This window comes from Cyprinus carpio, unplaced genomic scaffold (genome assembly GCF_018340385.1).
Source record: "Cyprinus carpio isolate SPL01 unplaced genomic scaffold, ASM1834038v1 S000000119, whole genome shotgun sequence".
NCBI classification, from domain to species: Eukaryota; Metazoa; Chordata; class Actinopteri; order Cypriniformes; family Cyprinidae; genus Cyprinus; species Cyprinus carpio.
The window spans coordinates 10,176-24,205 of NW_024872870.1; the positions used below are offsets into that span (position 1 = coordinate 10,176).

The 14,030-nt window shown below is 40.5% G+C and overlaps 1 protein-coding gene across 1 annotated transcript; it reads left to right on the forward strand.

Annotated features, from left to right (window-relative positions):
* Nucleotides 1-339: 339 nt before the first annotated feature.
* On the forward strand, nucleotides 340-13,599 carry LOC109061784. Its single transcript, XM_042753837.1, has 13 exons — nucleotides 340-579; nucleotides 782-912; nucleotides 1,049-1,164; nucleotides 1,259-1,562; nucleotides 1,719-1,782; nucleotides 1,973-2,021; nucleotides 2,119-2,171; nucleotides 2,333-2,419; nucleotides 12,163-12,479; nucleotides 12,555-12,736; nucleotides 12,864-13,035; nucleotides 13,167-13,381; nucleotides 13,467-13,599. Exons 1-12 carry the CDS (start codon nucleotides 548-550, stop codon nucleotides 13,262-13,264), a joined length of 1,605 nt encoding a protein of 534 aa, XP_042609771.1. The 5' UTR covers nucleotides 340-547; the 3' UTR covers nucleotides 13,265-13,381; nucleotides 13,467-13,599.
* Nucleotides 13,600-14,030: the final 431 nt, after the last annotated feature.

A 14,030-nucleotide genomic window follows, 5' to 3' on the forward strand; every position in this document is an offset into this window, starting at 1 on the left:
CTCACTGAAATCTGTTTTTATGCTTAGAAGCTCAAACATATGTTCATGATCAAAAAACTAGCAACTCACAGAATTCTGTTTTCTGGATTGCTAAATATTTTCATTTAAGATGTTAGAAACATCTATCATGTGGGCAAGCTTTAGTACCGTGGCCGAGTAGGGTCACAACAAGTACAAACGCCACAACAACTACATATTCAGAAAAACACCTCCAAATTCAGAAACCACATGCAAACGCCGCCACAACAACTACATATTCACAACAAACAAACACCTCCAAATTCAGAAAACAGAAAACATACAAACGCCACAACAACTACATATTCAGAAAACCACCTCCAAATTCAGAAAACACATACAAACGCCACAACAACTACATATTCAGAAAACAACTTCGTCGATTTCACATCACGTACGCTGCAAATATTCACAGCACGAGCAAATAGGGAAACGAACTGCAAACTGCAAAGACACAACGGAAATGTTTCCAGGGGGGCCATAATCAGTGAAGGACCCGCATCCATCCGGTTGTCTTCGCGCTATCTGAATGTGCGCTTTTGTTGTTTATGGCTACAAGAGGTAAGTGTTTCTCTTTTATTATGACAGACTTGTCGATGTGCTCTGATACCGTGTTTTCAACATATTATCCCCATAACGTATTAGTCCACTGCCAACGTTGTTAGCTGGAAACTAGCTGGCTAGCTCGCTCCTGGTCACTAAATAGATGTATTACTGGCGTTTGTACATTGTTGTCCTGATATCTGAACTATTTATTTTTCAGATTGAAATGTTCTGTCCGTTTTGTGCTGTGCAACTGGGGGACGCCCAAGTTTTGCCCGTCGTGTGGTCTGAACGTGGGGTTCCTTACGGAGCGTCCATCCACGTCATCAAGCGTAGGTCATGGGCCTACAGGTAACATCCCCTTGTTGTGCTCCTATTCCACTGTGCTGCAATGAATTGTCGTCCCGTGGTTTTAGCTGTCAGAAAGGCGACAATTTATCAACCAATCTCAAATCATAGCTATAATGAATCAGTGTGTCTGTGTTAGTGAATGAGACAAGTATCCAAGGAAGAGCAGCTCAATTCATGAGGTTCAGGGAAGTTAAAGAGGCTGAGAGGAGGACCTTTTCAAAGGCTAAAAAGAAACCAAACATTACGGTCAAGGTAAGCAAATATGGAGGTTTAAGGTCACAATGTGACTATTACACACAGTCTTAAACATGTTTTTTTCTTGTTCTTTTTTTTCTTATTTCTGTAGATTTCGATTGGCATAATGACCAGAACAAAATATGGGTTAAAACCTATAAGAGGGAAAACCTTGCCATTAAATGTTGAACCCCTGTGGTCATCAAAACAAATTTTGCCAGCTGCTATAAAAAAACAGCGAGATTTTAATCAAGACACAATGTACGATGGAGAATATGTCCTGGTCTATCCTGATGGCTCTCAGGTACAAAATATACCAGGCACAGACAGACCCTTTGTCCTTGAACATTATAAAGAGGCCATTGGAAAGGCTTACCAGAGGATCGTACTGTACATCTGCCCCCTTCAGGATTTGAGTAAGTATCGAAGTACATGTATGTAAAATAATAATAATAATTGCTAATGGTTGGTTATTGAGTGAGTCCTTAATTTAATTCGAGCTGGTTGAAAAACTGCCATATATTTTGCATATACCTAGCCTAATAATGATGCATCATTTTCTCTTTTCCAAGGTCATGGAGATGACTCATCTTCAGAATCCGATGATGAAGCATTTGCTAGGCTTCCAATGAAAATGTAAGTTTCTCCTGCCATTTTGAGACCTGTGCTAGCGATTTTTTGAATATCCACATATTTCACAGCATTCTTTTTTTTTTTTATTATTGCTATAAGGAATAGATCGAGCATGTTGTGCTCTTTAAATCATATTAACAATTACTTATATTATGATTTAAATTAAATGATTCAAATTATTTGTTTGTTTTAGTTTACCAAAACAATGTCCACCAACAATGTCCAGGCCATCTGATGGGCAAGTATGTATTATTCTGTAATGTTATTAAGTTTATGTTAATGATGTGGTGATGTAATTATTGTTCATTTGTTTGGTGTTATCTCTACTTTCATCAACAGGCCAACGGAGCAGGAGCAGAACCCAAAAACACCACATCATGTGACTTCTACAAGTAAGTCACAATGGATTAAAATTGTTCTCTTCATTGCAGTAATACTTTTGGCTCTATCGACTGCTGAATGTAATGGATTACAGTACCAAGTATAACACCTTTTTTACTGTAATTTCACAACCCATCTTGTTTTAGTATTTCATTGTTCCTTTAATCCACAGCACATATACCAAGATCTATGCCCCAGTTGTCATTGACAGCAGTTGCTCTGATGTTGAGGACGTAGAGAATTTTCAGGAGGAAGACAGGTACTTTGATAGAAATAATGCTGTCAACCTTTTTTCTTCTTTCCCTCTAATGACATATTAAATAGTTCAAGCTACATTGGGCATTTATTTACCTGGTTTCTGTTGCCATACAATTATTAAAGTAAATATTTAAATTGTATATATTTTTTAACTTACCCCTTAACAGAAAAAAAATCTGGCAGAAATTATTGAAAGCTTGCAATGTGTGCTTCATGCTTATGCCCATCACATTTCATCACACTCATATGGTGTTCTCACTGTAATGGGCCCATAAAAGATTTATATTTTAATTATCCGCATAAAAGGCAGTGTTAATGTTTTTCTTTTGTAAGGGAAACAGGTTAATTTAGCTCAAAGGGAATCATTTAAGATTTTAAAGGGAATTTGAACAGAATCACTGTTTCACGGCTGATCACTGAAACGGCCAGCGATTCACTGAACGAGCCGTATAACATCAAATCTGCGCTGGATATTAATATCCAAAGTATAGTGAAAACACTATTAATTAGCACAGTAACAAGATCGGCAGTTTAAGACATTAACTTGTGAGCACAAAACACAAGATACTTCTCTTTTCAATATAAATAAGGCTTTATTAGATAAATCTAAGACATATAAACTAATCTAACACATAAGCACACACACTCATAATTCACACAAGTTGCAGGAGGATAGAACGTTAGGAAAGAATGAGTTTAAGAGAATGAAAATGTGAAATCCCAAGTTTACAGCAATACGAGAAATTGCATAGACATTAACAACCATCAATCACTTAATTAACCCTAGAATTGAGTTCATCAATTAGGTTAAAATTATATTAGATAACACCAGTACAGATCAGAGTCTGGAGGTACGTTACTTGTGATGCCTGTGTAACGGGGTTCCCTTTGTTGTCGCTGAAAAGGGGGTTTCCCGAGGTTGCTGATTGGCTGGAAGTTCAGTAGTCGTTGAAGTGACGTCTTGGGAAGCCCGTGGTTGGGCGTAGGCTGAAGATGCGGAGTTGTGGGCTGGTTGAAGTTGAACGGGCACTCGAGGTCAGACTCGGAGACACGGCGTTACAAAACTTAACTCAGAACACGAAACTCTCAAACGGAAAAGAAAAGAAGTAAAGTAAAAGAGCAGACTAGGTGGTGTTTCTTCTCATCGTGGCTAAGTAGCAGCAGGCGTGCAGGCCGAAGCACGCTGGAAGGCGCTCGAAGAACGCTAAAAGTGATGACAAAGCATGACTAAAAGCTAAAGCTAAAAGCTAAAGCTAGGAGCAGGCTAAAAGCCGGCGTGACTGATAGCAAAAGCTAAACGAAAGCTAAACGCTAAAAGCATGACAAAAAGCTTAAACTACAAGCAAAGCTAAAAGCCGGCATGACTGATAGCAAAAGCTTGACAAAAGCTAAAAGCTAAAAGCGAAATTTGATGGTGTCCTGAGTATTTAAACTGGCCTTTTGGCCACACCTCAAATGTTGTCTTGACCAATTAGATACTGTCTTTTCTCAGGGTGTTGCATTGTCTGTCCCACCCATTCATAAATCATATGTTATCTTATCAAGCTCGTGGTCCGAATTTTCCCGCTCTTGCAGGGTATAATTTGGACATGATTCCTATAACAAGAATATGATACATTTGACAAATAACTAATGGTCAGAAACATTTCAAGCAAGAATATTCGAAACACACACATACTAAACATGAATATGATCCCTTAAGCTATTCAAGAGTTATTTAAAAAGACATACACAATAAGTGATTAGAAACATTAAAATCAAATGTGTCGGTTACATAAATGATATGGAGTTAAGCAATGGACTGATATCCATTTAGAAGTCTTTTTTTGAGTTCATTTTGGTGCATATATGCATTGGAAGGCATTCTCTGTGCCATTCTGGGGAGTAAGGAGATGTCCTGTGGAGACCAGAGGGGTTAACAGGTCTCCTTAGGAATTTCAGTCTGGTTTTGCTAGGTGGGGGGAAGTCAATCCAACGATCTTGTTTAATCTCATGGCTTTACATGTGAAGGTCAGACTGTCCATCTCTTCGATTACTTGCCCCAAATTAGACAATCTCTTCTTCGAATTGAAATTGTCAATAATTGTTCTAATGGTGTTAATGTTGAAAGCTGTTCTTTGAAAGAGTTGGTTGGTTATCAGATTGTGGTGCTGGGAGTTGATTTACAACATCCTGCCTTTCTGTGGAATTCGGCTCATGTTTCAACCAGGCTCCCGATCGAACCTTTAATTTGTCTGGTTCACGCTACATACCCCCCTTCGATCGGCGAGGTGTTTAGCTGAAGACATCGTCGATCGCTGGAGAAACAAAGGCAGAAGAAGCAGACAAACACAGCAAACAACAAGACAACACCTCCATGACAGTTACTGTACTGGTGCAGGCATCAGGTTATTTAGGTACACGTGGTTAAGTTCCATTAGTCAATGTAGTTTAGTACACTGAGGATAGTTTAGATCATTTTTGGAAATCATTGTTTTATTTTGATTGGCCAATCAAATTTGTGGTTAACTTTGTTTAGTTCTTCTAGGTTGTCTTAATTTAAACATTTACCATTAATTTTCAAGTAACATCATTTGCAATGAAATGAGTTGACCTATCGTGCATGGAGCTCTCTGGCTTCCATTCAGTTTAGAGTGGCTGGCGGATATTAGGTGTGGTGAGTCAATCCTAATATCAGACCTTCGACCCTTGCAGGGTGTCTAGGTGTTTCACCTACTCAGGAAAGAGGGGAAGGAGAAGGATAGGTAAAAGAAGGAAAAAAAACAAAACAAAGCTGCTGTGGGTTTTCCTAGCATGGCTTACAACTGCTGTTGAGCTAGGATGTCATGTGCAGCTAGTGTGTCATGTACCTTAACTTAGTGTCAGATGTTATAACCTATTGTGAGGATGACTGCATGTTTCTTCATGGAGGGTATAGTGTAACTTTGTTACATTAAAATTTGAACATTCTACCTGTGGGAAGAATATGTTTGTTGAATGTGTTATCAGTAGATGTGGTTACCTCTGGGTGTAGGTAATGTTGTGTGTGTTGAAGGTGTAGTGTATGTGTGGTCAGATCTGTTTCAGTCTGTGTTGTCTCCCCCCTTTGCTTGTATGTCACTGAAGACTGGCTCTCTGCATCCTTGGCTTGGATGAGGGGCGTGTCCATGGTCTAATGGGGGTCAGTCCAGCAAGGCAGGAAGTTCTTTAGCAGACAGTCAGAGGTAGTTTGGCAGGGCTGTGTGAAGCTGGGTTGCAAAACTTCGTCTCCTATGTTGCACTCTTCTTGTGATGCCTTCTGGCTGTGGCAGACTTTCTGACCTTCTGTGCTCTGGTGGTCGCTGTTGCACCGACAGGGATGTGGTTCTTGGAGTTGGAATTCATTTGACAGTTTGTTAGTGAGCGTTGGGTGACTGAGGTGATGTTTTTTAGTACCTCAGATTTTTCATCAACGGTTGGCCATGAAAGACTTGTTTGTTCCAGGTGGTTGTTGAACAGGTGCTTGTCATCTCTGATGTGGTGCACCAGGTGATCACCAGCCTTCCATTCTGTCGCTGGTCACAGCAAGCATGACTCAACTTTGTGGTCATAAGTGTGAAACTGATCTTGAAGGAACTCTTTCAGTTGTCTCATGACTTGTTCCATGTCTTCTGATAATAAGCTGTCATGTTCGTGTGAATACTCAGCACTGTGCATGTCTGAGTGGTGCTGAGGTGGGTTTCGTTGTCGCTTACCCACATGACTTGCTCTTGGATGAGTCAGGTGATTACCTTTGGATGTCTGGTTAGGTTTCCAGTTGTTCTTATTTTGGTTTCTTGAGAAACGTGGCTGGTCCCATGGATTTTTCCAGCGGTTGGGCTGAAAGTGGTTGTGGACATGGGTGTCACGTTCTCTGTGCTCTTGATGGAAGACTCTGGTGTTGTGATGCCACTGGGTGTCGTCCAGTGCAAGGCTTGAGTCTTTGTTGACAGAGTTCAAGAGTGTGGATGTTTTGTTACCTTTCTTTGAGGCCATCTTCTTCTTGTTATAGGCCTTCTGTGTTAGGTCACGCAACTGTTGGATGGTCATGGAGTGTGGACAGGCCATGACACCTAGATGGTGGCTGACTCCAGGGTGCAGATTCTTTAGGAAGAGGCTTTTGAAGTTCACATCCTCTTCAAGGTCAGGCTTGTTGTGTGCACCAAAGTAGGCTTGTCGGAGTCGGTTGTAGTAAGCTTGTGGAGTCTCTTGTCGGCCTTGTTTGGTTTCCAAGGCAGTCAACAGTCCATGTTCAGACTCTGGGTCTGTAAACTCTTTAATCAGGACCTCACGAAGTCGCTGGTAGTTTGACTTTGTTTGACTGGGCTGTCGATCTAGGAAGTTTCGTACCTCTGGACTGGACGTGGCTCTGAGGATGTATAATCTGTCTCTGTCAGTCACATGAGGTCTCATTTCCAGATGAAATTCGATATCTTGCAGGTAAGCCTGGATGTCGTGGCCCTCTGTGGAGTTCGGGTTGAACCTTCTGATGTTTTCAGACAGCTTGTTGAGGTCTTTGATGGTCATCCCGTGTGCAGCTCTAAGGTCTTGGACGGGAGGTTTTCTTTCGTTGGCAGGAAAGGGTTGTGTGGCAAAGGCAGGTGAGGTTTTAGGTTGTGGCCCTTCGCTCCTTTCGTCATATGCCAGTTCTTGGACGTGGGACTCTGCTCTGCTCAGCAGTGATGAGGCTAATAGATGTTTCTCTTTCCTTGGCTCTTGTTTCTTCTTGTAAGCATTTTGGAGTTCTTTTCTGACCATGTAGAGCTCATCGTTGGTATCGTCTAGTTGTTGGGTCAGATTGTCCGTTTCAGTTCTGTACCTTTCAAGGTGGTCTTTCAAAGCACTGATTTCAGAGTTCTTGTCTCTGATGTCATTCTTGGTTTTCTCTAGTAGCTGTTCGGCATACTGGAGTCTGTTTACCAGGTCTCTCTGGGCAGCTGTTGCATGTTGCTGTTCGAGCTGAGCTGCTGCCAGGGCTGCTTGGAGCTTCTTAACTTGTTCCATTGTTTCCTGCTCCCTCTCGTTGGGTGCTTTGAGTTTTTCTTTTAGTTTTGATTTGATGTTGTGTATGCTTTGTTGTTCTTGTGTCAGCTCCTCTTGAAGGTGGATGATGTGCTTGTCTCTCAGTTTCAGCTGGGTTGTGAAGGCATAGCTTAGGGTGCTGGTGATCTTGACTAGCTCCTCGTGGTTGTTGTTGTGGCTTGAATCTTGTGTCAGGAATCTTCTCAGGATTAGGATTATTATTAAAAATAATAACAGTTCAAATGTCTTGGGGGTGAGGCTGTCTGTCATCCCTCTCAGCCAAGTGTTCACATCTTCCCCATGGGTGATGGGGTCTGCAGTCTGCGGCATGTTGGCACGCTGGGGAGAAGAGAGACTGACACAGATCTGTGTTGAGTAAAAGCCTATGTGTGGTGGGACAACTAAGTGTTGCATCAGTGATTGTGAACCACTAGTGAAGTGTGGTGATGACTGTGTTGGTCTCAGGGTGTCTAAGTAGACTAGAGATGCGAAGACTTTGTCACTCTAATGAGGAAGAGGAAAAGAGAGAGAGAGGTGAAAAACAAATTCAATGACAAGCAACAATTTCTGTTTTTCAAATGAGGAAAATTAATTTTCCCAATTAAATGTTATCAAGAAGGTAAACATTATTATTAAATCTCTTGTTTTGGACAAAAGAATACAATAATAATGCTGATATCTCTTTCCTTAGTCTGACAGGATTGACACCGTACACCTTACAGTTGGACCGCTCACCAGGGAGGCTGCGAAGGCGACAGTCGTTCAACACGTATCTCTATTAAATTGATCTCAGCGTTGGATGAGATGCTAAAACTTGGATTGCGTTTCCAAATGTAGGGAGGTTAGGAAGAACAAAGGAGAGGTTGATTACAATCAAATTCATAAGGGTGATTCGTCTTCTTTGACAAGATTGCGTATTTCATTCACTTAGAATTGATTGATGGTTCTTACATGTCCCTACAAATTTTAAAAGTGAAGAGGAAAGAAAAGGAGAGAGAGGACGGAGATGGTAAGTCTCAGTAGAGGTTATCTTAACTACGAGGAGAGCGTTGTTTTAGTTGCTGTACAACTAATCAACAAAATAAACTTTAAGTGAAAGAGAGTTGTCTTTCTAATTTATTTGAACTCGTAGTGAGGGATGACAATGTCTCCTTTTAGGGCTCAGGTGTGTTGTTCCCAAGCTAGGATACACAGAAATTAAAAAGTAATAAATGGGCAAAATAAGCAAAAATTAAATTAATTAAGGAGAAAATCTATAAATAAAACAATAGTGGCTAAGTGTATAACCACAATAGAAAGAAAGAGGGGTAAAACGCAATAAAATAAGTACAAGTCTGAATAGAATATATTCAGATGGGTAATAAATAAATTAGGTAGAATAAGTTTAAACTTTTCAAAGTTCAAGTCTTATTCGTACCTAAAATAATTAGGCCCAAAAGAGAATACTAGAAGTAATGATCATATGAAATGATCTAAGGGGAAAAGTTTGAATGATTCCAAATAAATTTAATGTTTCAATTAAATTTAAATTTGACACAATTAATAATTGTGAGTCAGTATTTCCCTTTCTAGTGAAATGCAAATAAATGGTATCGTGAGAAAATAAGAGAGAAATAAGAGAGAGGAAGAGACCAACAAGTGTATTAGTTGAGATGTTTAAAGGGTTAAATCACTTCAGCGTTGCCCAAACAGACACAATTCAACCACTGGATGTTAATGCTAACAGCTAACCTTTGAGGCTAGTGGCTTTAGCATAGACTTCAATGTAAATACAACTGTTTCGTTAGCTTAGCAACACCGTGGAGTTTGTTTACATTTGCGTCGATGCGCTGCGCGTGCGCAGTTCAAAGTTGCTCCGGAAGTAGGTTAAGACTTCCGTGTCACGTCGTAACTGTGGCAACCAAAACAAATTCTAGTGGTCTAGCACATGAATCATTGCATAACAAGTACAGTTAAGCATGTTACATGAAATGTCGGCGCATTTCAACACTGTACAAATAACAACACCGCTTTTAGTTGGTTTTGCGATGTGGCGCTTAAACACTCAGTTCGTATAGAGTTAACTTTAACTTAATTTAAATAGCAGCTTCGTGCTGTAGTTAAGGGAAATCAGCGATCTCGGCGGATCTGAATCTCCGTGCCAGTTTCTCTGGACACAGACACAAACACGACAGGTTTTCTTCGCTGTTGGTACAAACTTAAAATTTACTTGATCAAGCTTTTAGAACACTCCCATCACACTCGACACACACGCAGTGTTAAGCGAGATTGCATTCACTTGGTGAACAGGGAAACATTATTCTCTAATATTAACCCAGGGAGTCGAATAGCATTTGATTCGGCAGTGGAACACGCACTGGCAATCAAACTATGAATAACGAGGCTTTGATAAATAGGTTGAGGAACACGCTCAAAACTATTCTTTATTCACCGATTTATTTCCCTTTGAATTAACGTTACAGCAGTTTAGCTCCGTTCAGTTAACGATGACTGAGATTCCCTGCCGGGAGTATAGCTTTTGAGAGGCACTGGAACACGCAGTGAAATCAATTTAGCTATAAACAAGGCATTACAAAAATGAGGAACACGCTCAATTTCTACCTTATTGCACGATCTCAGATGTTAACTTTAAGTTCACTTACTGCCGGGTCACACGGGTCACACACACATACGTCTCGACTCCGAAGCTTCTCATCTTTCATCCGCAGCAAAAGAAAAGATTAAATAACTTGGTTTATGCTCACAATTTAGATTAAACTGCCCGCATTCTCCACCATAATACTGTAAGGGAAACAGGTTAATTTAGCTCAAAGGGAATCATTTAAGATTTTTAAGGGGAATTTGAACAGAATCACTGTTTCACGACTGATCACTGAAACGGCCAGCGATTCACTGAACGAGCCGTATAACAGCAAATCTGCGCTGGATATTAGTATCCAAAGTATAGTGAAAACACTATTAATTAGCACAGTAACAAGATCGGCAGTTTAAGACATTAACTTGTGAGCACAAAACACAAGATACTTCTCTTTTCAATATAAATAAGGCTTTATTAGATAAATCTAAGACATATAAACTAATCTAACACATAAGCACACACACTCACACATTCACACAAGTTGCAGGAGGATAGAACGTTAGGAAAGAATGAGTTTAAGAGAATGAAAATGTGAAATCCCAAGTTTACAGCAATACGAGAAATTGCATAGACATTAACAACCATCAATCACTTAATTAACCCTCGCATTGAGTTCATCAATTAGGTTAAAATTATATTAGATAACACCAGTCTGGAGGTACGTTACTTGTGATGCCTGTGTAACGGGGTTCCCTTTGTTGTCGCTGAAAAGGGGGTTTCCCGAGGTTGCTGATTGGCTGGAAGTTCAGTAGTCGTTGAAGTGACGTCTTGGGAAGCCCGTGGTTGGGCGTAGGCTGAAGATGCGGAGTTGTGGGCTGGTTGAAGTTGAACGGGCACTCGAGGTCAGACTCGGAGGTCAGACTCGGAGACACGGCGTTACAAAACTTAACTCAGAACACGAAACTCCCAAACGGAAAAGAAAAGAAGTAAAGTAAAAGAACAGACTAGGTGGTGTTTCTTCTCATCGTGGGTAAGTAGCAGCAGGCGTGCAGGCCGAAGCACGCTGGAACGGCGCTCGAAGAACGCTAAAAGTGATGACAAAGCATGACTAAAAGCTAAAGCTAAAAGCTAAAGCTAGGAGCAGGCTAAAAGCCGGCGTGACTGATAGCAAAAGCTAAACGAAAGCTAAACGCTAAAAGCATGACTAAAAGCTTAAACTACAAGCAAAGCTAAAAGCCGGCATGACTGATAGCAAAAGCTTGACAAAAGCTAAAAGCTAAAAGCGAAATTTGATGGTGTCCTGAGTATTTAAACTGGCCTTTTTGGCCATACCTCAAATGTTGTCTTGACCAATTAGATACTGTCTTTTCTCAGGGTGTTGCATTGTCTGTCCCACCCATTCATAAATCATATGTTATCTTATCAAGCTCGTGGTCCGAATTTTCCCGCTCTTGCAGGGTATAATTTGGACATGATTCCTATAACAAGAATATGATACATTTGACAAATAACTAATGGTGAGAAAGCGTTTCAAGCAAGAATATTCGAACACACACATACTAAACATGAATATGATCCCTTAAGCTATTCAAGAGTTATTTAAAAAGACATACACAATAAGTGATTAGAAACATTAAAATCAAATGTGTCGGTTACATAAATGATATGGAGTTAAGCAATGGACTGATATCCATTTAGAAGTCTCTTTTTGAGTTCATTTTGGTGCATATATGCATTGGAAGGCATTCTCTGTGCCATTCTGGGGAGTAAGGATATGTCCTGTGGAGACCAGAGGGGTTAACAGGTCTCCTTAGGAATTTCCGTCTGGTTTTGCTAGGTGGGGGGAAGTCAATCCAACGATCTTGTTTAATCTCATGGCTTTACATGTGAAGGTCAGACTGTCCATCTCTTCGATTACTTGCCCCAAATTAGACAATCTCTTCTTCGAATTGAAATTGTCAATAATTGTTCTAATGGTGTTAATGTTGAAAGCTGTTCTCTGAAAGAGTTGGTTGGTTATCAGATTGTGGTGCTGGGAGTTGATTTACAACATCCTGCCTTTCTGTGGAATTCGGCTCATGTTTCAACCAGGCTCCCGATCGAATCTTTAATTTGTCTGGTTCACGCTACACTTTCTTGTGTTGCAGAGACACAGATATTGGACTGACTGCTGCAGACATTCTGTCAAATCTGTCATTCAACATAAACACAAAAAGCTGTAGCAGGTTTAATATAAACCGTTCTAATGTCTGGGATGGTGCTCTGAGGGGATTCAAACGTTCCTCATTTGACCCCACCTGTAGCCTTTTGGTCAAATTCACTGATGACATCGGGCAAACAGAGGAGGCTGTGGACACAGGAGGGCCTACGCGGGAATTTCTGACACTCTTGATGGACGCCATTAAAACCAGTAGATTTTTTGAAGGCAAAGATGATGGCAAATACCTGTCATTTGATAGCAAAGGTAATTCGCTTTTTGTCACATTTTGACAGTATTATAAATCAATTTGAACTAACCGTGGAACATTGCCATTGTTAGCTGCAGAAGGTGATGAGTATTTCCATGTTGGAAGAATGGTTGCGGTCTCCATTGTACATGGTGGTCCAGGGCCTCGATGCTTTTCCCCAAGCTTCTACCAGTACCTGGTTGGTAAAGTGAAGACCATTGAGGCCCCAATTGAGGATATACCTGATACTGAAGTCAGGAATGTTCTCCTTGAGGTAATTATGTGTTTCTAAGCATATTCAAGAACTCCTGTCAAAGAGAAATTTAAATTATTCTATAGTCTCATCCTTTGTGACATGTATAATGTAATTTTGTCTATTCAGTGTTTTTATTTTACTCTAGATTAAGAATGCTAGAACACTGGAGGAACTCGTGGAACTCGCAGATAAGCACTCCAGCATGCTTCAGACAGCAGGATGCTATCGATGCCTGAGGCACTGGGGGATAAGGAAAAAGTTGTGGATGGTTACATCCAGTGGTACTTCACCTACCGCAACCATGTTTCCTTCCAGAGGTAGGTCACATTGACTACTTTGTAAGAATTCAAACGAGAATTTGAATGAAACTTAAATGAGTGTCTAACAAATGGTTAAGTCAAAAGTGAGTCCTACTGGCAATAGCATTAATAACCCAACCCGGTTATAGGTTCAAGGATGGCCTGGCTACCCTCAACTTTTTCAACGCTCTGGAACAGCATCCCTCCATTTTCCTGCCCTACATGTGTTACAGAGCGGAAGACCTGACAGCCGAGAGTGTAGAGTCACTGTTCCGTCCACAATTGAGCCCAACTGGTAGCTCAAATCGCCATGAGGAGGAGAGAGTGCTTGGCTACTGGCTGGACTACTTAATCGCTGTAAAAGGTATAATTTTCTTTATGTTGTTTAAAGTGAAGTCCACAAATGGATGATAAATGTTAATGTGTTTCATTACTCCCAACCCCCACAGAGGACGGGTCAGGGATGTCTCTGGAGGACATTCTAATGTTTGCAACAGGCCTGAAAGAAATCCCAGCAGCAAAATTAATACCACAGCCTCAACTCACATTCGAGAAACACTCAAGGTTTCCTGAGGCTAATGTCTGCGCTAACACAATAAAACTCCCGATCTTACCCTCATATGAAATCTTTGAGGAAGCTATGAATTATGGAATCAAGAACGCCCCTGGATTTGGGCTCCATTGAGGTGTCAATCAGAAATTAACATTCGTGGCAAATTTGCATTACTGTTGTTACTGTTTGCATTGCACTTTACTGTTTGTACTGTTACATTGTTTACAGAAATCCAATTTTTTTTTATAAGAGAAGTTGCACGTTTCTCTATTTGGAAACTTTTTGTGGCAGATTTGCATTGCTCTTACTGTTCGCACTTTACTGTTTGTCAGTACTGTCACAGTTTAAAGAAATAAAATCATTTATATAAGAAAATGTAAGTTTGTCTATTCTGAAACATTTTGCAAGGGCCGTCAGAATGAAGTTTATTTTGTTGTTCCATAAAATGGTCATGAAATGT